The sequence below is a fragment of the Eubalaena glacialis genome, chromosome 18 (assembly GCF_028564815.1).
Source record: "Eubalaena glacialis isolate mEubGla1 chromosome 18, mEubGla1.1.hap2.+ XY, whole genome shotgun sequence".
NCBI classification, from domain to species: Eukaryota; Metazoa; Chordata; class Mammalia; order Artiodactyla; family Balaenidae; genus Eubalaena; species Eubalaena glacialis.
The window spans coordinates 19,374,885-19,387,478 of record NC_083733.1 but is presented as its reverse complement, the minus strand read 5'-3'; the positions used below and the strand labels follow the sequence as shown (position 1 = coordinate 19,387,478).

Here is a 12,594-nt window from a genome sequence, read left to right as displayed (position 1 = left end):
CTTCCCAGCCCCTAGCCAAGTCCTGTCCCTCTGCTGTTCCCTTTGGCGCCACCTGCTGGAGCATGATGGCTTGCTCCCATGGTCTCATCATTTGGCCCCGGGGGCCAGGCTTGGCGCTGGATAGGCCATGATGACTACCCGGCCAGTTGGCCCATCTACAGCTCCCAGCAGAAGCTGCTAGTAACCGTACCTGTGCTCAATCACATCTGGCTCCTACAGAGCACTGTCCAGGTGGAAAGTGAACAGAGATATCAAGCTGTGGCTTCAGCACATTACCTGTCAAGCCTCAGTTTCCCCTCTGCAATTAGGATGACTGAAGTACAGCCCCCAGCAGAGCCAGTGACGCCCTGACCTTCTCCTTATTAAAATCCTGCCCCTCTCCTGAGGTCCAGTTGGGTCCTCCCTGACCCAACCTGAGACCTGAGACCTCTGAGCATCAAAGGGCGCCTGCATGCTCTCCCTCAGGCTCAGGAGAACAGTGTCAGTGCTGGCTCTCCCTCAGGGCCGGAGCCGGGTCGAGCCCAGGACCCAGAAACCACAGCAGGCCTAGCGCCCCAGCCTACAGAGACCCTGCTATCAACTCAGAAACGGTGGTTGTGGACAGTGAAGGCTGGGGGGCCAAAATAGGGAGGCCTAAGGACACCTGACACCTGCTGTGACCCAGCAGAGCCCAAGGTTTGGAAAATGTGACCTGGGGAGAGTGGCAGGTGTGCTGACAGGCCCACTGGGCACTTGAGGCCATTGTCCCAGGACAAAGCTTCTTTCCAGCTGCCCACTCCAGGCTGGTGGCACTGAGGCCCCTGGCACAGTAGAATATGAGACCTCACCTCCCCCAGATGGTGCAGGTCACCGTGCCCGGGCTCTGCCAATGGGTACCTGGGCTTCAGGCAGGTGCTACACACTGGAGACGGCCCCTCCAGGGAGGCTCACTCATCTAAGGACAAGGCCTTTGGGGCCCACCTGGGAATCCCCAGAGACCAAACTCACTTCTCCACAGGCCATTCTCTCCCAGCTTCCCTTCTGGGGCCTAGTCTCTCATAGGACGCCATATGGGATGGCCCAGATCAAAGTCTCCTCTGAAGCTCAGAAAACCCAACAGAGGCTCTACCCCATGTCAGACAGCAAGTGAATGGCTGAGTCTGGAAGGAGCCCTTGGTACAGTGATGTATTACATGTTATCACCATGAAATTGAGCTGAATCATCTCAAAACCACATGACTGATGACAGTCTACTTCAGAGGGACCTCTCTCACTCAGGGCCTGTCTACCACACATGAGGCAGCTGCCTCCACTCTGGCCACCCACTCTGAGTGGCCTCTCGAACCCCATCTGACCCTCGAGTCCTCTCAATGCTGAAGCCCCTGGTTCCATTTGTGGCAGCTGCCCACAGGCCTCCCCAGAAGCTATCTGCACCACCACTGGCACCCATCCTATTGCATCCATAAGTCTCCCTCCCTCCTGGCACTGCGCCTGGCCCAGAGCTGAATACTGGTCATGTGTGTTGGCTCAAGGCTGGCTGGGATCTACAAAAGCACTGGACACTGTTTCTCACACAGGAGGGCAGAGGAGACCTTGCCCAGCTTCTGCTTGCCCACCTGCAATGACAAGGAACTCACTGCCTCCTGCAGAAACCAGTTCCAGCCATCCTGGGGCAGCTCCGAAGGCGACTAAGAGATTCTGAAGTCTGGAGCTAAGATGACCTCTGTGGTGGTCCCAACCTCCGCCCCAGCTGGGCCAGCTCTGTCTGTGGGCAGCACTGGCATTGTTCCCTCAAGTCCCCACACCCAGGATGGGGTATCTAGCTGACGCGTCCATCACCTGGGGATGGCACTCTCCTTTCCGGTAACATCCCTCTGGACATCTCTAGGGTATCTGCCTCCTTCCCCGAGGGTCACAGAGCCAGGGGCTCCGTGCTCCACCTGCTCGGGACATGTATGGTTCCCCCTGCCTTCCCCCAATTCTTCTTTCAAATGCCCTTCCCCTCAGCCAAACAGCCACCTCCTCAGGGAAGCCAGTGGTGAGTCCCTGGCCTGGGGAGGTCCCCTGGACAGGCCCCTGTGGAAGCCTTCACCCCTTTCTGCAACACTCCTTACTCCTGGGATGAGCCAGGGTGGAGGCGGTTACGGAGGTGGCGTGGAGGAGGAAGAGGAGGAGCAGCCGGGGAGGTAGGAGTTAAATCGAAGAGACACCATGAGAGGAAGGAGACTGCTGGAAGGAGGTAAGACGGGTGTGGCTCCTATGTCTGGCTCCTATGCTCCAGGGTCTGGAGACCCTGGCCACATGAAGGTCAGCGGTGACCTTAGCCAGGGCCTTTGGTGGAGTGATGGGATGGCTGGAAGCGGACTGGAGGCTCAGGATGCAGGAGGTGAGAGAACACAGATGGAATGTAGAAGTGCAGGCCGCACAAGATGGGTTTTTAATGGTGTGAGAGATTTGAACTTGTTTAGATGCTGTTGGGAAGAATCTGGAAGGGAAGGGGCTGCACAGACAGGAGTGCAGATGAGTGGCCCTCAGGGTTCAGGGAGTGGGGTGAGGGGACTCAGGACATCGGCAGAAGGACCCAAGAGAAGAGGAGGGTACCTCTGCCATTGGAACGGGGTTGAGGGGCACAGACACAGTGCTGGGAGGTGTACTGGCTTCTACTGTCTCTGTGGAGGAAAAGGTGGGCCATCTACCCAGAGAGAAGGCTGGGGGCAGGCGATGAACGGTGTTTAAGATGGGGAGGTGGTCTTCCCACCCTCGGTGGGGAGCTGCAGGGTGCTGAGTAGGGAGAGCGAGTGGCCAGCTGGGCAGGGACAGGCCAGGCCAGCTGAACTGGTAAGTGTGCATGTCTGGCAGCAGGGAAAATCCACCCAACACTGGCTTCCCCGGCTCTGCTCCCGGCAGCGGAGGTGGGGGAGGGCGCCTCGAGGCTGGAGGCTGCTGGGCTTCCTCCAGGGCTGGGGAGCTGCCAGCCGGGTGGGACCATGAGATGGGCGGCCAAGAGCGCTGCGGATGCTGGCAGAAGAGTGCTTGAATGATGGACCAGGGAACCTCAGCTGGGGAGGGAGGAAAATGAAGACAGAAGGGGTGGCGGGGGAGGAAGCAAGGTCCAGAGCCCTGCTGAGTCCGGAACCCATGTCCCACAAGGGGCTGAGAGTGGGCTGGAAGGCCTGAAGGCTGTGGGTAGAGACGGGGTGCCTGACTCAGCGATTTCAGGGCCGGAGCAGTTCCAGGTGGTGACATGTTCTTGGGCAGCCATCGTGGGGGTGGCTGAAGTGGAGAGCAGAGGAGCAGGTCACTGGAGATGACGAGGTCATGAACGAGCAGCCACAGGCTCAGACAGGCTGACACGTGGCTGCCGAGCTCTTCCTGAGACAGAGCAGGACTGAGGGGATGGGAAGACTGTGAGCCACAATCACCCATGAATGGAAGGGGCGGGGAAGTGACAGCCTGCCACAGGATAGTGCTTGGCTGCTTTAAGCATGCTTGGTGCTTGCAGCCAACCTCCAGCAAACAGCTGGCGGCCATGCAGCCTCAGTCACGCTCAGAGCCCTCTCCAGTTTCATGGCCTGGCAGGCTAAGACCAAGCCTCTGAGGGCACCAAGACAGGCCAGGGGCTGGCAGCACAGGCAGGTGGCCAAGCAGGCAGCAGGATGGATGACATGTGCCCTCTGACCACTGGCATGGGGTCAGTCTCCTCTGGCCAGCCTAGCTAGCAAGGCCAGAACATTCACCAGGAAGCTGAAGGAGCCCTGTGCAAACAAGGTGAAGGCTTGGCTCTGGCAATAAACGCACTGCTTCCTGGTATGTCCTTCAGTTCTGGCCTTGGGGTAAAGGACACCCAGGCCCAGGCTAGGGGTTGACTGACAGATGGGCACTGCAGTATGACCTCCAATGTGGCAGCACGAGACACATGCCATCTCTGGCCTCCTGCCCAGAAGGACCATGTCGGCTGTACCCTGACGGGGGCCAGGGCAGTATGATATGGATCCAGCCAGGACAGCAGGGAGGTCCCCCGGAAGGAGGCTTGTGGCCAGGAGACAGCCTGCTTCCCAGCCTGTGCCCTTCAAGTGTCCCAGCCTGTGGCCTCAACCCAAGGATAGAGCCCTTCTGGTTGCAGCCCCTACTTGAGCAAGTGGATCTCGAGTAAATGGCTGCTCCTGGCTGGGGGTGGGAAGCAGGCCAAGCAGCAGGCATCCAGCCCTGTCGCTGCAAGTATAAGTGTAGGAGGTATGCCAGGTCCCACGGATCTGGGGGTCCCGCCAGCAGGGAAGGGTTAAAGCTAGACAGTACCCAGAAGAGCACCTGGAAAGGCTTCCCCACAACACACACTCACACTCCAGCAGTGCAGAGCATGCTCATGTAAGCCAGCCACCGATGTCTCTGTCCACCACCTGCGCTGGGCAGCCCCCTGGGCCGGGGCCAACTCTTTGTCCACCAGGCCCTGGCTCATGGCTCCTGGGCCATCCTGGCAGAAGGGGCCTCTCTATCTCCGTTTCCACAGGCACACCTGGCGAGCAGAGGCTGTCTCATCCAAGTGCCCTCCCCAGCCTGTAGGTCTCAGGGTCCTTTCCTCTTCTCCAGGAGCTTAGTGGAGGCAGGGTTGCACCCAAGGATTAGACAGTAAGAACGCTGGGCAGCCAAGGGTTGTTAGCATGGGGGCCTGGGCCAGAACTGGGAAAGGCGGCCAGGTGTTCAGCACCCTCTCTGCCTTGCCCCGCTTCTCCCTGAGACCCAGGGCCATGGTCAGAGACGACAGAGGACAGCCTCAGCCCACACAGGGTCACAGGGCCTGAATGGTCCATCCCAAAACCTGACTCTTCAAAGCTCTACCCATCCCCCGACCCCATCATGGGCAGTGGGGGCCTGGTGAGTGTTCAGGGTGAGTGTTATAGGGTGAACGAGGGAAAGGGCTCCTGTCATCCCTGATCCCTGTTGACACCAGGGACGCAGGGAAAGCAGCTTCATCCAGCACTACAGCGTGGGACACTCGGGCCTGCCCACCAGATTCCCAGACAGCAGTGAAGTGGCTGGTGACCCCATTTTATAGGTGGTGGCCTGGGCCCAGCATTGTTGAATGAGCAGCCCAGCCACCCAACCCGGGAGGACCCTGCTGACAGAGGAGCTGCCCCATCCAGTGGGGGGAAAAGGCACTATAGAGAACACTCACGTAATGAAGTCCAGGAAGCTGGCGAGCGGCTCATAGGCATGGTTCCTCATGTGGCGGAACTCCACCACCATCTTCTCCTTGAGCCGGTCATCGATGACGGACACTGTCAGCGGTGATGCCTCATTGGCCAGGAAGTTGCCGTAGTCGGTGCTCTGCAGGTGCAGCTTCAGGTCTGAAACCCAAGGGTGGGGGGTGAGAGCTGGCCGTGCTGAGCCTCCCCAGGACCCCAAGTCCCTGTCCCCACCCCGACTCTGGGTCCCAGACCCTCTCCTGCAGTTGTGCCCTGCTGCTACCCTGACCTCCTGTCCCTGCCTCCACCTCCCTGTTGGCTCAGAGCCTACTCCAGGGCAGTCAGGCCAAAGCCAGGACACTGGGCCCCAGAGTCCAAGTACAAGTAGAACCATTGTTCCCCCAAACGACAAGAAAACCTGGGAAACCCCAACCCAAGGTGCCATTCACAACCCACAGCCTTTGAGGCTCTCCTGCATGGTGGGCTCCAGGATGGCCCTACCTTAAAGCAGAATAAGACATGGGCCCTACCCTCCAGAGCCTCAGGGTTAAAGGAGCAAGCCAACGTACCCCCAGGCAGAAACAATGCATATGAAATGAAGGACATGCCCCAGGCCAAGGGTAAAGTGGAGAGGGCACCAAGATAGGGCTGAGAGGACACTCCAGGCTGGGCCAGGCAAAACGCAGGGACAGGAAAATGCAAAGGAAGCAGCTAGCAGGATGGCATGAGTGAGGAGTGGCCTAAAGGGCAAATGAGCGGTGTGAGGGGGAGATGAGGCTGGGGAGAAAGATGGGCCTTGCCCAAGGAGTGGCTGGAGGCAGGCAAGCCAGGCCCACGGGCTCTCCTGAGCTCTTCAGAGCAGGGGTGAGGGAAAAGGGAGGAGAGGACAGAGCGGAAGGGCCCTGGGGAGGCAGGACAGGTGAGTCCCAGGGGAATCGTGGCAACAACCTGTCTCGCAGCTGTTGCCCGTGCATCCCATCCCCCAGTCTCTTCTCCACCCAGCAGCCAGAGCGATCTTAAAACACCAGGCAGACCCCATCACACATCTGCACATCCTCACCTCAGGGCCTTTCCCTGTCCCCTTGCTTGGAAAGTGATAAGCTCTCCTCAAATGCCCGTCTTCAGAGGCTTCTCCTATAGCCCCACCACTCTGTCCCTTCATTTGTGCCATTTTTCTTTGTAACACATCACATCCCACCTGGCACGGGGCACATAAACCACGATAGCAGGGACTCTGGGTCACTGCAGTATGCTAGAGCCTAGAACACAGTATGTTCTGGTGCATTTTCATGTTCAGTAAGTAACCGTGGAATAAATGGAAGACTGGGAAGAGGGTTGGTGAAGACAGCAGGAGGGTTTGCTCCTGGGCTTTGAAATGGGGGACACTGCGGTAGTGATGGCAGTACCAAGGACAGTGGCTGAGGAGGGACCCATGTGTGCATATGCATGCGAGTGTGGATTAAGGCCCAACAGCGGAGGCTGGCTTCTGCTGACTGAGGAATGCATGCTTTCTGTGCCCTGGAAGGTTGCCCAGAGGATGACAGGAAGGGTGACACCTATGAACATTTCCACAAGCACCGCCCCCCTTGCCCCGGCTTAAGGCCTCCCCGTGTGTCTGTGGACCTGGAGGGCCATGCTATACCGGGCTGCTTAGAGAGGAAGGGCGAGTGGGGCACATCATCGCTCTACAGACTTAGGGGACCCCTGTGGTGCCCCTCCTCCTGTACCCCATCAGGAGGAGAATGCTCCCAGCCCAGAGTCAGGTGTGCCAAAGAAGAGACGGAAGAGTATATGGGAGGGAGGCGTGGAGGGAGGGAGGAAGGGAGGGAGGGGTGCGTGCCATCGGAGTGGCCACTTTCTACCTGCACCCGGGTGGCAGTCAGCACTCCTGTCCTCTGTGGCTCCTGGGCACTCAGAGTGGACTTGAACCTCGTGAGGCCTGCAGGAGGCCTTCATCATCCTCTGCCTTTGCCATCGCTCTACCAGTCACACCTTTTTTCTGGTGGCCACCCAAAAGGGGGACAGAGCTGAGGGCAAGGTGGAGCAGGGAGAAGCCACCAGCCCCCTGCTCTGCCCCGTGGACCCCACTGCCATTTTGCCCGGGAGGTGTGCACACTCCTCCATCCTCACCCCCGGCCGTCTGCTGTGAGCCCTGCCCTGGGTCCATTCTTCCCCCTCCTCACCAGTGTGGCCAAGGCCCACCTACACCTGGAATAAGGCATGGGTAAGAAGGTACTTTGCTCAGTAATGCTCGAGTCGTTGCAGTATTTGATTAACCATTTGGTTGTTACAGAAAAATTCTTAACTCTAATTGAGGGATTTCGCTGTATTAGCATAAGCCTGTATTTCCACCTCTAGTGATGGGTTTTACAAGCTAGCTTTTAATAACCCTGACTCTAGATAAGTGCACAAGTATTTTGTGTTTTTTTTTTAAAGAAACATGGGGGGCTTCCCTGGTGGTGCAGTGGTTAAGAATCCGCCTGCCAATGCAGGGGACACGGGTTCGAGCCCTGGTCTGCGAAGATCCCACATGCCGCGGAGCAACTCGGCCCGTGAGCCACAATTACTGAGCCTGCGCGTCTGGAGCCTGTGCTCGGCAACGAGAGGCCGCGATAGTGAGAGGCCCGCGCACGGCGATGAAGAGTGGCCCCCGCTTGCCACAACTAGCGAAAGCCCTCGCACAGAAACGAAGACCCAACACAGCCATACATACATACATACATAAAAAGAATGTAAGCAGACAAGAATAGCATTAAAACCATAAAAAAATAAAAAAAAATAAAAAAATAAAAATAAAAAAAAAAGAATCCGCCTGCCAATGCAGGGGACACGGGTTCGAGCCCTGGTCCAGGAAGATCCCACATGCTGGGGAGCAACTAAGCCTGTGAGCCACAACTACTGAAGCCCATGCGCCTAGAGCCCGTGCTCCACAACAAGAGAAGCTGCCGCAATGAGAAGCCCACACACTGCAACGAACTGTAGCTCCTGCTCGCCACAACTAGAGAAAACCCGCACGCAGCAACAAAGACCCAATGTAGCCAAAAATTAAAAATAAATAAGTTTATTAAAAAAAGAAACATGGTTTACTTGCACAAAACTGATAAGTTTTGAGAGATCATTAATGCCCTCGAAGTGGTTTTTGTGGGTATGAAACAAATGGTGAGAATATGAATTGGTCCCTCTTATTTTCATACTGAAATTAACTCTACTTAATTTATCAAGTCATATGTCATATGCCCTGCTTTTACATCTTTTATCTATCAGTAAACATTGTGATACTTGAAAAAACTAGTGGGCAGGGAGTTCTGGCCCGGGCAAAGTAGGTGCTCCAATCCCCACTAGGGGAAGCCACAGCGCGGACAGCAGCTGGAAGCCCAGGCCGGGATGTGGTGTTCTGGGTCAGACGGTCTGGCGCAGCAGCTGCCAGCTCAAGCCTGTCCGTTTATCCATCCAGCCACTGCAGCCAGCAAAGAGCCCTTCTCAGGCGGTGACAGGCCACAGCCAGGGCTTGGAAGCCATACCAGATGCACAAGGCAAAAAGCAGGGCAAAACCCAGTCCTCTTGGCAGGGCCCCTCATGCCAGTGGTCCCACTATTCTCTGGGACAGTGAGTTTGGGCCCTGGACCCCAGCCCGGCCTCCTGATTCCTATCCTCCAAAGCATCCAGGGGCCAGGCCTCCCGACACCCCCTCGCCTGGCATCCTTGCACTTGCTGCTGGAAGGCTTCCCCAAGTGCCGTGCCACACCTCCACTAGAGTCGCCCGAGCTCTCCAGTCGCGTGAAACCTCTGTGCCCCAGCCTCACCTGCTCCACGGGGCTGCCCTCCCTGGGCAGGCTCGCTCCCCAAGTCCCCCACCACCAAGCACCCTCTCTCCTCTCCAGCCCCCACCAACTCCATTCAACACCTGGCACTGATGAGGTGGGAGGCAGCATCCCAACACAAGGCGGGAACCAAGACCAACTCTAACTGGAAACAGATGGGCCCTGCTGAATACTTAGCGCCATACCAGGAGCAACCTATGTGCTGGACCCACCAGCCATGCCCATTTCACAGACTCAAAAAAGGGAAATCAGAGGAAACATGAAACGTGTCCAGAGTCCCACAGTCAAGTATAGAGAGGCTGGGGATATAGATCAGACCTGGTGGATTCTCTCCATCCCCAACTCTGGTCTCCTCTCCTCCCCACCCCTTACATTTTTGACCATTCTCCCATGGCCCTTGGCCCAGGATGGGCCTTTCAGATATGGACCCAGCTGCCCAGGCAGACTTTAGTTCCAGAAGAGCTGGCAGGTGGCAGAGAGGTAAGAGGGGCCACGGCAGGCCCCTCCACAGCCTCGGAGGCAACCTGGACGCTCACTGCCCACCTGACAGGGGCCCTAGACTGTCATGATTCACGGATAACCGCTCTGGCATCACTTGTGGTGCCAGCCATTCCTTCAGAAGCTAGTACGTGCGAATAAGAGGGGCAAAGCTGATGGGTGGACTCTCCTTTGCATGCCCCCCACCCCTGGGTCTTAGCATGGGCCTTAAAGCAAACATCCCTGTGTCTTGGCTACTGCGTTCTGCTGACGCTGCATCTGGGGACTTGGCTGCTGGAACACAGATGACCGGGTGGTTTCTGCTAGTGTTTGTCGAATCAGAGCAAACCCGGGAGATTCTACCGAGAATCCTGCCCGAGGCCTGAGGAGTTTTCCTTACCAGGAAACTCATTTTTAAAAGCCCCCAGTGATGACATCAGAGGGCCATTCCAGACCACTTCCCCTGGCCAAGACCCACTTCTCCCTGTGACCCAGGGTGAGGGGACAGCCCACCAGCCAAGAAGGCAACTTGGAGGCAGGCAGGCTAGCCGATCCTTTGGCTCAGACCACACAGGGCTTCTGAACCAGCTCTGACCCTGTTCAAGAAATCTGGCGACCAGGCCCAGTGGCTGGCAGCCCCAAGCCCTTTACACAGTCCTCAGGGCTGGGACAGGCCCATTAGAAACCAGCCCCCTCCCCTCCAGCTTCCTGCTCTCTCCGAGGGATGTGGAGGAGGTGTGACTGGGGATGGGATCAGAGCATAGCAGAAGAGGCCTGGAACTTGTTGAGAGCTTTGTGGGAGACTCGGTCGCCCAGCCCTGGCCCAGCCCCCGAGGGCAGACGAGGACGCCAGGGGCTCTGGGAAGGCAGGGGCTAATTCTGCTCTGTGCCCTGAGCTGGGAAGCCTGAAAGCCTCGGTGACAGCCCGAGAGCCCCAGACGTGACTGGGCTGAGGCGTGAGCAGTGTTCTGGTTAGCACAGATGTGGGGGACTGCTCTGGTCTACCCACAAGCCCAGCTGTCTACCCCAGATCCTCCCATCCATGGCCCAGCATCAGGAATGTCTGGCCAGTCTGGGATCTCTCACAGCAAAAGACTTCCTCAGAGGCTGAGTTCTCATGTCCAAGAAGATGCTGCTGCTGTCAGGAAGTTCTCTCTGCAGTACGACCTAAAGCCCTCCTCAGAGGAAGCCAATCAGCTCAGTTTCCCGTTGCCTGCAGCCTCCCCTGAGGGCCTTGGGCCAGCTCCTCAGGGCCCCTCAACCCCGCCCAGGACCCTCCCAGGCCTCCTCTGCTTCCCAGTGTTGCCTGTCCCAATGTTCTGGTGACTATCCCCCCAACTTCACTTCCCAGGGCCGCTCAGGCCTCCTCACCGCCACGGTGCCCTTTTGCTGGTCTCCTGCCCCACAGCTTGGCTCCCAGCTCCCAAGTCCACTCTCCATACCATCACCAGAGTGTTGTCTTCCAACTCCAACGTGTCGCTGTCACCTTTACCCAGCAGCCCCTGTGGCCCCAGAGCCTGGCCTCCTCCCCCCAGCCTGTGAGGCCCCACACCCTCAGCCCTAGCACTGCCTCGGCCTTAGCCCTTGACTCTCTGCTCTACCGGTGCTATTCTCCGGTTAGGGCGACCTGCCTGTGATCTCTGGCCCAAGCAAGTGCTCCAGGCAAGTCCACAGGGTGCCCGCGAGAGAAGCCCTTGAAGTCCAGGAAACAGGGCTGCTTCCTCAGGCCCAGCCAGAGAGGCTGGTTTGGGAGGGCACACCCCAGCCTGGCAAGTGAGAGCCCTGCCCTCCCTCCTCCACAGGGCACCCCTGTCCACCTTGAGACAGCCTGTGTCGAAGACCATTGCCCTGCTCCAGCAGGATCCAGCTGAGCTCTTCGAAGGCGCCTGGGCAGGTTGTAGTCCAACACCCACCTGGCATGACTGTTCCTCCCAGGGCCATGCCAGACTCAAGGAGGCCCCATAGCTGCCACCTGTCCCTCCACTGCCTGCCAACCCCCTACCCAGGTCTTCTGGGCCAGGACCCCTCACCAGCAAAGCCCAGGCCCCAGCTAGCACCTCTGATTACCACTCTCGCCCCTGATTAGCAGGAGGGCATGAGGACCCCTAGCCTGTCCAACACTCTCTGCTCTCTGAGGGACCAGGCGTGGGCTTGGCAGCCAGCTCCAGCCAGACCTTGAGAGGTGGCAGCTGGGCAACCCTGTCTCCCATCCACTTCCTGAAACCTTTCCCAGATCCTGCCAGCCCTGAAAGTGATCTTTCAGCCCCACCAGGGCTCCCAGGGGCAGGCAGCACACGGCGTCTCCAGTCCCCAAGCCTCTGCAGCAAGGGCCCCAGGGAGGCAGGGAGGGAGGGTCTTGGCCCAGGCCAGGGATTGGTCTTACGCTGCCCCATGGGCCCAGCAGGCACAGGGGCAGCCCTGGCACAGTACACTAGGCGGGGCGGCCCCCTGCTCTAGACTCACCCATAGCCTCATGGCCCACGGAGGGGCCTTGCTGGCCAGCTGGCCACGGCACAGTGTGAGAGGACAGTGTGTTCCCAGACTTCACTTCTGCTTTTCCAGAGGTCACTCAACGATGCTCTCCTGGGGAGCTCAGGGGTTTTCAGGAATTGAGGCCCGCTGAGTGAAACCAGATGTGCAAATATGCTCCCTAGAGCCTAGCGTGCCCATCCTGCCACTCCCTGCGAGGGTGGTGGAGCCCTGGAGCCTGTTCTACCACTTCGCTGGGCCCAGGTGAAGGGACTGCTTTGAAGGGACTGGACCTGGGCTCTACCTCCAGTGCTTGTTCTGCCCTAAGGGCTCCCTAATGCTGCAACTTCCAGGGGCTCAAAGCAGGGAAACTCAGACAAATGGACAGATGTGGACAGACGGCCAGGCTGGTGGCCCAATGGAGCCATAACCACCCCCCTCAGCAAATGGACTGTGTTTGAGTCTCCTCCCCAGGCTCTGGGGGTGGGGAGACCTCTTTTCTTCAGATCAGCTCCAAAGCAGATGTGTGCACTGGCTGGCTGGCTCTACAGGGTCAGAGCACCACATCTGGAACTCCCAGCGTGGGAGCCACAGCATGGAAACCATTAACCCTGGGTTTACCTGGGGGCTGCAGCACAGACTAAGCATCCTCCTCACCCCCAGGC

The 12,594-nt window shown here is 58.2% G+C and overlaps 1 protein-coding gene across 1 annotated transcript in view; it reads right to left on the bottom strand.

Moving 5' to 3' along the window:
* Nucleotides 1-12,594, bottom strand: part of ATP6V0D1 (ATPase H+ transporting V0 subunit d1) — a 38,802-nt gene that overhangs the window by 9,699 nt on the left and 16,509 nt on the right. The window contains exon 2 of the mRNA XM_061173431.1: nucleotides 5,153-5,324. Within this exon, the coding sequence (XP_061029414.1) occupies nucleotides 5,153-5,324 (172 nt within the window). The remainder of the gene's footprint in view (nucleotides 1-5,152; nucleotides 5,325-12,594) is intronic.